The sequence below is a fragment of the Leptodactylus fuscus genome, unplaced genomic scaffold (genome assembly GCF_031893055.1).
Source record: "Leptodactylus fuscus isolate aLepFus1 unplaced genomic scaffold, aLepFus1.hap2 HAP2_SCAFFOLD_265, whole genome shotgun sequence".
NCBI classification, from domain to species: domain Eukaryota; kingdom Metazoa; phylum Chordata; class Amphibia; order Anura; family Leptodactylidae; genus Leptodactylus; species Leptodactylus fuscus.
The window spans coordinates 16,211-27,500 of record NW_027440288.1 but is presented as its reverse complement, the minus strand read 5'-3'; the positions used below and the strand labels follow the sequence as shown (position 1 = coordinate 27,500).

The window sequence follows — 11,290 nt, the reverse complement described above, 5'->3', positions numbered from 1 at the left end:
GTCCCCCCTTCCCCATGGGCTGTATATATGTTGTAGTCTCAGGTCGCCTACATCTTTAAGCCCCCACTATAGACCTATATATACAGTATATACACTGCAGTCCCCCCTTCCCCATGGTCTGTATATATGTTGTAGTCTCAGGTCGCCTACATCTTTAAGCCCCCACTATAGACCTATATATACAGTATATACACTGCAGTCCCCCCTTCCCCATGGGCTGTATATATGTTGTAGTCTCAGGTCGCCTACATCTTTAAGCCTCCTCCTCCTCTCACAGACTGTCCCTGATGCGCTACCAGGACGCCCCTCCCCTTTACCTCACAGAACTCCAGAGCGGCGGCCATGATGACGGCGACTATAACACGTCTCCATTGGACTACGCAAAGATGGCCGCCGCCCCGAGGACGCGCCTGACACAGCCTTCACTCCCCCTAGCGCCGACTATCCGGAGCAGATGACATAATAAAGAGCCGACATGTTGTTGGGAGTTTACATTTAGTGAGGGTGGAATGAGCCCGAGCTTCTTGTGCATGTAACCCCCAGTGTTGTCTGCGCCTGACAGGTGAGACGCGGCTTCTAGGGCTGCAGGGGACGCCATGGAGTAGAGCTCAGTGCATGCCTGTGAGATAGGTGGAGGGGACACGAGGTGCACAATGTCTAGGACATGGAGGCTACAGGGGGGGCACCTGTGGCCATCACACATTAGCAGCCCAGCCAGAAGCTTTCCCTGTGTGGGGTCCTGACTGAAGTCTGTGCAGCTGCTACTATAGGGCCCTGTGCTGATCAGCGCCACCTAGTGGCCGGGGCATGGCTCTACACCTCTCTGTATTATGGGCTGCCCAGGTTATGACTCCCTGGCACAGAATAGAGAGTCAGAGGATGGGGCTACGAGCCGCCCACATCAGCTTGTTGGGACTCGTGTATGACGCCATATGGCAACGAGTCTGGAATAGTCACGTAGACGTCTTACAATGGAACATACGGGACTGACATCTACGCCTAACTATTGCCCTAGTTACTTGTCGCAACGTGATGATGTTCCCGACCGTTACCTTGGTATTGTTATATCCTTGTGTCAGGTTAGAAGACCTGGGGTAGGGAGAAGGTAGTCCTCAGGGGTGGCCATATGTAAACCAGGGGGTGTCATACAAATCTTCCCCCTCCACTTGGGCTCATAGCTCTAGTCAGATGGCTAGTCATTTCATTGACGCCATGTTCTCCATCATGATCGGTCAGAGGCAGAACAGTCTGTCCCAAATAGAGTCAATGGGGCTCAGTCTAGAATATCTGTCCAGGGTGACCACCATTGTTCACATCTGTATATCCGTATACTTGGGGCATTCTCGATCATACGATCAGGAATATTGTGGTTGGACATGGTCATGGTCACCTAAAGCTGTGGAGATAACAGAAGGCGTCCGTGGTTAGAAAGAACCTTCTGTTCCTGGTTGGACAAGAGTATTTTGGACATGCCAATATGCTACCAGTTATAAGGAGCCAGCGGTGCTCACGTCTTACCTCTTGGGCATAGCTAATAAGGAGAACTTGTTTTGCGTAAAGGATGGTTAGAAGGAACCGTTTATTTAGGAGAAGACGTCCCCGGTAGACAAGAGCTAAGAGATTGCTATCCCGAGGTTCATCTACTAGTAAGAAGAAGAGTTTCTAAGGTCACGTCTAGACTTGGCTATCGGGCAGCGGTCTCGTGAGTTTGGACATCTCGGAGCAGGTCTGGATACCAGATTGGTCTATGTTTGTGGAGAATGGCATGGACGCCGTATCTCTTCTTGCTGGTGCATGTAGATGACACTTCTCCTGAACCTCCGCTCTGCATGCGTGGTCAGGGTGGTCCATATGTGTTTAGTCCCTACGATTATAGACAAGCTGGAAAGTTCTGTTTTACAAGTTCTGTTGTGTCACCGGCCATTAACAACCCTCTCGAAAGACAACTCGAACCAGTACACTAGGAATGGTGGTAAATGAAGGGGCCACTGACAAAGCTCAGGTCTAGGTACAGACCTTGGAGATTTCGGTTTGCTTGTGCCATGTTGGTGTTGCTTGGAGATTGAATCTCGTAGGACTGAATCATTGGAGTGGTGTTGACGTAGCTCAACCAGACGGTTGGTAGATGGACGTGTCTTGGGGGGAGCTCCGATTACTGGGCCTTTGCCATAAAATTATAGTCTGCCTTGGAAAGCCAATCTACAAATATCGACTTAGAATTTGAGGAGGTTTTCAGTTCAGGGCGCTCCTATAGGCCACAGCCCAGAGAGTGGCCACCAGACGTGTCTCTCATGTTGGAGCATGGCCTTACAAAAACATCAATTTCAGTAGGACCTGGGATTTCTGTCCCTTAGGGCAGTGATGCAGAAGACGTAGTAGGAAACCTTCTTGTCATGGGACCCTTCTGACACAACAAACGTTCCAAAACCAGCCTTAAGGTGTAAGATTTCTGTAATGGTAAAAGTGGTGATGTGAGTCCCTCCTCGGGGTTGGTGGATTTTGGGTGTAAATTGTAAAGGGATCCTATCACTCAGACCCATTTTTTTTTTTTTAGGTACCACGTCGGAATAGCCTTAAGAAAGGCTATTCATCTCCTACCTTTTGTCTTCTCTGCACCGCGGTTAGCCTACAATCCCGGTATCTCTCGGTATGTAAATTAGATCACTTGCAGCACTGGGGGCGGGCTCCAGCACTCAGACAGCACTGGGGGCGTCCCAAATGCTGCAAGAGAACTCTCCAGCAGCCTCCTCTTCTTCAGCCTCTAAGGCCTCGGGCAGAGCAAACTGCGCATGCCCACAGGCCACGAGAAAATGGCTGCTTACAGTACTGTGCAAGTGGCCATTTTCTCGTGGCCTGTGGCATGCGCAGTCTGCTCTGCCCGAGGCCTACAAGTTACAAGCCACCGCTGGAAGAAGAGGCTGAAGAGGACGCTGCTGAAGAAGATGGAGGGTTCTCTCGCAGCATTGGGGTGGCCCAAGTGCTGTCTGAGCACTGGGCCCGCCCCCAGTGCTGCAAGAGAGCTAATTTACATACCGAGAGAACCGGGATTGTAGGTGAACAGCGGCGCGGAGAAGACGATGAAAAGTAGCAGACAAATAGCCTTTCTTAAGGCTATTCCGACGTGGTACCTACAAAAAATTGGGTCTGAGTGATAGGATCCCTTTAATAAAAAACAAAAAAAACTTTGCAAGTCTTCAGTAGGTGATACCTTTTTTAATGGCTAACTCATAATGATGACAGAATATGACTTGCAAAGTTTTTTTTGTTTTTTATATTTTATAACCACTGGCTAACACGGTACCAAAACAAACATTTTCCAGGATCCCTTTAAGTATAAAATTCATAAAGCACACACAAGAAATAGTAAAAGCAGTCACCAGACTTGTGCTCTCCATAGACGTCATTACTATAGTGTTAGGCCACGTATGCTTCAGGAGACTCGGTTGCGTTTTTTGGGAAATAGTTTTGGTCTCGGCGTGTGACACATGACAAAGTCCGCTTAACGAAACTGTGACCTCAATGTTCTAGATAGGTTTGGATCTATAGAACTGTGCAAAAGTTTTAGGTAGGTGGGGAGGGGGGGGGGGCGGGGATTAAGAATGTTTTCAAATCCCAGATCTCTGCATCATCTGCATCAAGAGCCAGAAGGATTGGACCTCCCTACAAAGAAGATCTGGGCTTGGTTCTCCTCCCTGCCGAGTCTGATGGAAGACAAAGGGCAAAGGTCACGCCAAGTATTGACGCCATTTAGATTCCTCTTTCCTTCGTTCACTTCGTTTTCTTAATTGATCAAAAATAAACTATTAACCCTTCTCTTTCTGAAAGCATTCTTACTTTGCTGCATTGTTTCCGCACCTGCCTAAAGCTGTACACTGAAGACCCTCTATTTCATAGACAGGAGCCACGTTGTGGCCCCCAGAACCCCACACACTGCAACGGCTACACAGACAAAATTCTTTCTTTTTTTTTTTTTTAAGGCTGGGTCCGATGCCCGTTTTTTGGGCCGTAGACGTGGCATTCATACTGAACCAGATTTAGGCTCCATTCTAACTTTTTGCCAAAGTCGTTCCCGATTGCTGGGTTGGGACCAGTGTGGTGGAGACCATTTATGTTCCACTGCCGCTGTCCATTGTTATACATGATACAGGTATTCCTCGCGTCTTTCTTATGCACACTCGGCTCCGCACGACATTTACCATCGGAAGAGACTTGGAACAATACAAAAACATTAGACGGTCGATCGATCCCGATATTCATCTGATCCGTAAGGAGACATTTTTGGATCCCAATCTCCATTGGCCAACTTTTATCTTTTCCTATCGACTCCTGCTGGGCGCGGCCTTAGGCGAACATTGTCCGCAACCCCAAACAGCTTGACAAGGGTCTCTATGGTCGCTCACGTTGTAGTCGTTCGGTCCCGACACCCCTTTACCCTGATCTCCTCCTGGGTCCTTCCCACTTATGTTCATGGTTTGCTTCTCTTTGAGACTCTCGTAGCGTTTGACCCAACGCATGTTCAGCCGATGGCTATTCCTCGCGATATACGGCCACAAGGCCGAGCGGAGAATAATCTTCCCTGTGAACAAAGAATCATTATTTTACCCCGACGTTACCCCCATTAGATGGACAGTCGGCCTGAAATCGGCAGGTTTGGGCAACTGGATTTCTGGCCACCTCCATCATCTATTGTCAGTCATACACATAGACGTTGGGGTAAATTTAATAGGAAGACCTTATAGGTCGTATAAGGGTACTATAGAAGCACCAGGACCCCCTATAGACTCCATGCAGATGTTGCTCTAGTTGGGTTTATCCTTTGCGACTACAATGTCTTTGAGGACTCTCTTTGTTTGTTCCTTGGCAGGTTTCGACTTCCTGAAGATGGAGAAGGACAGAAGTCAGATGACTGACAGGATACTAAACCTCACGCTGGAGATCCTCTACCTACTGACTGGAGAAGTGAGGGAGATTAGGAATAAGATCACGTGAAAACAATCTTTTATTTCTTAAAAAAATAAAGTGGATTTGAATGGTTAATAAAATATATGAGATTAATCGATCACCACGTAACACAATCTAACACTATGTAACACAATCTAATACCACGTAACACAATCTCACACTATGTAACACAATCTAACACTATGTAACACAATCTAACACTGACCACGTAACACAATGTAACACTATGTAACACAATCTAATACTATATAACAGAATCTAACATTATGTAACACAATCTAACACTATGTAACACAATCTAAGACCACGGAACACAATCTAATACTATGTAACAGAATCTAACACTGACCACGTAACACAATCTAACACTGACCACGTAACACAATCTAAGACCACGTAACACAATCTAACACTATGTAACACAATCTAACACTATGTAACACAATATAACACTATGTAACACAATCTAACACTGACCACGTAACACAATCTAACACTATGTAACACAATCTAACAATATGTAACACAATATAACACTATGTAACACAATCTAACACTGACCACGTAACACAATCTAACACTATGTAACACAATCTAATACCACGTAACACAATCTCACACTATGTAACACAATCTAACACTATGTAACACAATCTAACACTATGTAACACAATCTAACACTGACCACGTAACACAATGTAACACTATGTAACACAATCTAATACTATATAACAGAATCTAACATTATGTAACACAATCTAACACTATGTAACACAATCTAAGACCACGGAACACAATCTAATACTATGTAACAGAATCTAACACTGACCACGTAACACAATCTAACACTGACCACGTAACACAATCTAAGACCACGTAACACAATCTAACACTATGTAACACAATCTAACACTATGTAACACAATATAACACTATGTAACACAATCTAACAATATGTAACACAATATAACACTATGTAACACAATCTAACACTGACCACGTAACACAATCTAACACTATATAACACAATCTAACACTATGTAACACAATCTAACACCATGTAACAATCTAAGACCACGTAACACAATCTAACACTATGTAACACAATCTAACAATATGTAACACAATATAACACTATGTAACACAATCTAACACTATGTAACACAATCTAACACTGACCACGTAACACAATCTAAGACCACGTAACACAATCTAACACTATGTAACACAATCTAAGACCACGTAACACAATCTAACACTATGTAACACAATCTAAGACCACGTAACACAATCTAACACTATATAACACAATCTAACAATATGTAACACAATATAACACTATGTAACACAATCTAACACTGACCACTTAACACAATGTAACACTATGTAACACAATCTAATACTATATAACAGAATCTAACATTATGTAACACAATCTAACACTATGTAACACAATCTAAGACCACGGAACACAATCTAATACTATGTAACAGAATCTAACACTGACCACGTAACACAATCTAACACTGACCACGTAACACAATCTAAGACCACGTAACACAATCTAACACTATGTAACACAATCTAACACTGACCACGTAACACAATCTAAGACCACGTAACACAATCTAACACTGTAACACAATCTAACACTGACCACGTAACACAATCTAAGACCACGTAACACAATCTAACACTATGTAACACAATCTAACACTGACCACGTAACACAATCTAACACTATGTAACACAATCTAACACTGACCACGTAACACAATCTAAGACCACGTAACACAATCTAACACTATGTAACACAATCTAACACTGACCACGTAACACAATCTAAGACCACGTAACACAATCTAACACTATGTAACACAATCTAACACCATGTAACAATCTAAGACCACGTAACACAATCTAACACTGTAACACAATCTAACACTGACCACGTAACACAATCTAAGACCACGTAACACAATCTAACACTATGTAACACAATCTAACACTGACCACGTAACACAATCTAACACTATGTAACACAATCTAACACTGACCACGTAACACAATCTAAGACCACGTAACACAATCTAACACTATGTAACACAATCTAACACTGACCACGTAACACAATCTAAGACCACGTAACACAATCTAACACTATGTAACACAATCTAACACCATGTAACAATCTAAGACCACGTAACACAATCTAACACTATGTAACACAATCTAACACCATGTAACAATCTAAGACCACGTAACACAATCTAACACTGTAACACAATCTAACACTGACCACGTAACACAATCTAAGACCACGTAACACAATCTAACACTATGTAACACAATCTAACACTGACCACGTAACACAATCTAACACTATGTAACACAATCTAACACTGACCACGTAACACAATCTAAGACCACGTAACACAATCTAACACTATGTAACACAATCTAACACTGACCACGTAACACAATCTAAGACCACGTAACACAATCTAACACTATGTAACACAATCTAACACCATGTAACAATCTAAGACCACGTAACACAATCTAACACTATGTAACACAATCTAACAATATGTAACACAATATAACACTATGTAACACAATCTAACACTGACCACGTAACACAATCTAACACTGACCACGTAACACAATCTAAGACCACGTAACACAATGTAACACTATGTAACACAATCTAACACTATGTAACAGACTCTAACACTGTATTACACCCAACCCTCCCTCCCCAAAACCCATAAGATTAATCAGAAGAATAATCCCTAGCTTCTGTTCCTTTGCTCTTCTTTATAAGCTCTGTATCCTGTAACTTTTTAGGACTATGTACCGGCAAAGAAGTCGAATGAGTTTGCTGCCCCGAGCAGTTGTCCCCGCGTGCCGGGAGGACTGAGCAGGACCCAGAGCCCTAGCGCGGCGTCTCCGACTCACTCGCGGACACAGGAGAAAAGCAACGACGAGAAGATCCTGGACCTGACCAACAAGATCATTCAGCTGCTGACTGGAGAGGTGAGCGCTGCTGGGAACGCTGGGACGTGATACGGTAACCCCATGGAAGGAAGCCAGGTGATGACACTATCCTTGTGTGTGTGTCAGGTTCCTGTAAGGTGTCAGGATGTCACCGTCTATTTCTCCATGGAGGAGTGGGAGTATTTAGAAGGACACAAGGACCTGTACAAGGACGTCATGAAGGAGACCCACCAGCCCTTGACATCAGCCGGTAAAATGGCCATCTATTGCTGTTGAGCTTTGTGTCTAAGGTGCTAGTTATCTTTCAGGCTGGAATCTGACCTGATCCCGTTCTTGTCGAAAGCCGAGAAGGCAAAAGGCCGACATGAAAGACTCCATAGGCCTAGTGAAAACAATGGAGTGTGTAGGCCTCCCCTTTATTTCTATTGCTATTGTTGGGTCATCCATGAGAGGACTTTGGGTTCTCCTTTATTGACCAGTCTCCCATTAGGTTGAGCACTTTATAGGATGATTTCAAGGTGGCCAGAGTTAAAGCTGGGGTCGGGGTACATACTAGATAACCACGATCGCCAGTGGTCAGGTGGATGCCATTTATGTGCCATTTATGTGTCTTGAGATGTCTCAATCCCTACAAGCTCTTTCATGTTCTCTTCTATGTATTTTTTCCTCACAGGTAACTTTAAGGCCAAAACTTCTCCAGACGGTTTCCAGCCAACATTTCATTCCTCTTACTACGTAGAACAGAATAAGAACTTCTCGAAGACTAATCTGAGACCAGAACTGTTGAAGTTCTACAAAACCATCGAGAGACCTGGAAAATCAGTAAGTGACGAATCCGAGGACTCTTCTAGCGAAGACGATTTCCCAGACAGTGACCTTTACATACATACCCAGTACATGGCTACCGACGGCCAAGCCACAGAGTCTGACTCCAGTGATGAAGACGTCATCTATATATCCACTCAACAGCAATCGCAAGCCAAACGTCCTCCCATATTTAGGAGAGAAACTCCCATGCCACGGGACGCGGCAAACCTCTTACGCGTCTACAACCCCAGAGCTATAGCCTACAGACCCCCCCTGCCTGTTAAACAGATACCCAAAACCATCAGCAACACCCAGAAAATGAACGCCATGCTAATAAAATACAGTGAATTCAACAGGGATTTTAACATGAAACCGGCTCCTCCGCCCCCTCGACAAATATTACCCACAACCCGGAGGCTGTTCTCCTGCTCCGAGTGCCCAAAGTTTTTCACCAGTAATGCAGAACTGACTAGGCATCAGCGGGTTCACAAAAGGAAGAAGCTGACCTGCTCGGATTGTGGGAAGCTTTTCCCATACAAGTCCCATCTGATTAGACACCAGAGCGTTCACACGGGGGAAAGAGCCTTCGTGTGCCCCGAATGTGGGGAGAACTTCCTCTGCAAGTCCCACCTAGTGACGCACCTAAGAACCCACACCAGAGAAAAGCCCCTCGTCTGTCAGGATTGCGGCAAACACTTCTCTTGTAACTCGGCTCTCATCACGCATCGCAGGATCCACACCGGAGAGAAGCCCTTTGTCTGCCCCATCTGTGGAAAGGCTTTTGCTCAGAGTTCGAACCTTCTCTCCCATCAGAGGGGTCACACCGGAGTCAAGAAGTTTATCTGTCGCGAATGCGGCAAGAGCTTCGCCCAGAAAAACGACCTGAATAGACATTTGAAAATCCATAGAGGACAAATCGTTTTTCAACACATGTAGAGCTTTTTGCGTTAAAATAAAACCTCTGTTAACCTTTCAAGTACCTCAAGTTGTTGTTCATATTGTGCGCTCGGAGATTTTTTGTCAGGGCGGTATATACTACCGATAACCATCTATCCACACGAGTGTACGGGCCCCGAGCGGGTGACTGCTGGAAACTCCAAGGATCGTTGGGGTATCCATGATGGAAAGAGTGGAGTACGGTTCTTGGCGATCTGTGTAGGTCCCACACACTTGGGGTAGCCGCGTCCGGTCACCTCCGCTCTGGTTGCTCGGCAGGTCACAGTTTGGGGCACTTGGAGACATTTCCAAGCAGCCGTAGGGACCTGGCATCAACCCAGTTCCAAAATCCATCTTGTAGTCCAGGAGAAGCCACAGGATAACATTGGTGCTCATTATTTATTCTGCTTACTTGTATAGCACCAACGTTTTCTGCAGATTATTAGTCGTAGTCTCTTATAGGGCCCACAATCTACACGTCCTATCAGTATTGGAGGAAACCAACACAAGAACATCCAAACCCCTCGCAGATGTTGTCCTTGGTTAAATTTCACGCTAGGACTGCAAACCACAGAGCCGTCGTGTGTTCTCCATGATGGTGATATCATGTAAATCTATCACCTGGTCTTGCAACGTAAAACCACCCCAGTGTATAACACATGATGTGCCGTACATGGGGTTTCTGAAGTGGAGAGGTGGGAACTGAACGGGCTCGGAGGTGTAATAGACAAAGTTACAGGGTTATATTCTGGACGACTGACACCTCCAACATGGAACACAGAGGTTCTTGGCACATATTTTTGACTAAATTTTGTAAGCCCAAGGTGACCTGTTTAGCTGGGACCCCACCCTATAATGTCGCTCTCTGGGCCTTGGACTCCAGTGAATTAAGGCCAAGTGTATTTCCGTCATGTTAGGTTTAGCGGACACTAGATGTAGTCGCCACCCTCTGACCCCGGACCTCCAAATGAATTAAGGGGACATTATGTTCATCCTTGAGCAGACGGTTGCAACTCCTAAGGGCCTGATCATACTTGGGAAAACCTTGAGGTGGGCATTGGCCTCAGATTTCTCTTCGTGAGAGCTTTGTTATTCCATGGCGGCCCAGATGAACGGGCCTAACCGGTGGCGACGTCTCGTCCCACGGAGTCTTCATCGGAATCGGTCACAGAATCCACAGCAAGAACAACACTTCTCTATTCAGCGTCCTGCTCTGACTTTTGTCTCCCATTGAATACAACGGCAGGCGGATTCGGAGCAGAATCTGGGACAGAATTCACCTAAGTCAAAAATCACAAATCTCGAATCAGACAAAAGGTCAACTTTATTTTACCGTATAACGTAATATTTTACCGTATAACACGGTTTCACAGAAGCCTTCGAATTACCAAATAGGAACTGAACAAAACCAGCGATATAACAACATTAAGGAATAGTTTAGGGGTAACGTAAGTTATCTGTCCCCCTCCTCAGTGCCCCTCACCATCTTTTGGGGTCAGCAGTTGTATGAAGCTATAACAGGCCCCTCTAGTCGCCGACTACAGCTCCCCGTAGTAACAGCGCGGCCTCCCTATTACCGGTGACA

The 11,290-nt window shown here is 45.0% G+C and overlaps 1 protein-coding gene across 1 annotated transcript; it reads left to right on the top strand.

Annotated features, from left to right (window-relative positions):
• Nucleotides 1-458: 458 nt before the first annotated feature.
• Nucleotides 459-9,705, top strand: LOC142187867 (uncharacterized). The gene is made up of 5 exons (XM_075261675.1): nucleotides 459-562; nucleotides 4,865-4,959; nucleotides 7,813-8,001; nucleotides 8,089-8,212; nucleotides 8,636-9,705. The coding sequence occupies exons 2-5, from the start codon at nucleotides 4,882-4,884 to the stop codon at nucleotides 9,703-9,705; spliced, it is 1,461 nt and encodes a 486-aa protein (XP_075117776.1). The 5' UTR covers nucleotides 459-562; nucleotides 4,865-4,881.
• Nucleotides 9,706-11,290: the final 1,585 nt, after the last annotated feature.

Excerpts from the sequence above, each read along its gene's own strand:
- LOC142187867 (XM_075261675.1), top strand. The coding sequence starts at position 4,882 with ATGGAGAAGGACAGAAGTCAGATGACTGACAGGATACTAAACCTCACG. Across the intron at positions 8,002-8,088 it reads TTCAGCTGCTGACTGGAGAG|GTTCCTGTAAGGTGTCAGGA; the intron begins GTGAGCGCTGCT and ends TGTGTGTGTCAG. Across the intron at positions 8,213-8,635 it reads CCAGCCCTTGACATCAGCCG|GTAACTTTAAGGCCAAAACT; the intron begins GTAAAATGGCCA and ends TTTTCCTCACAG.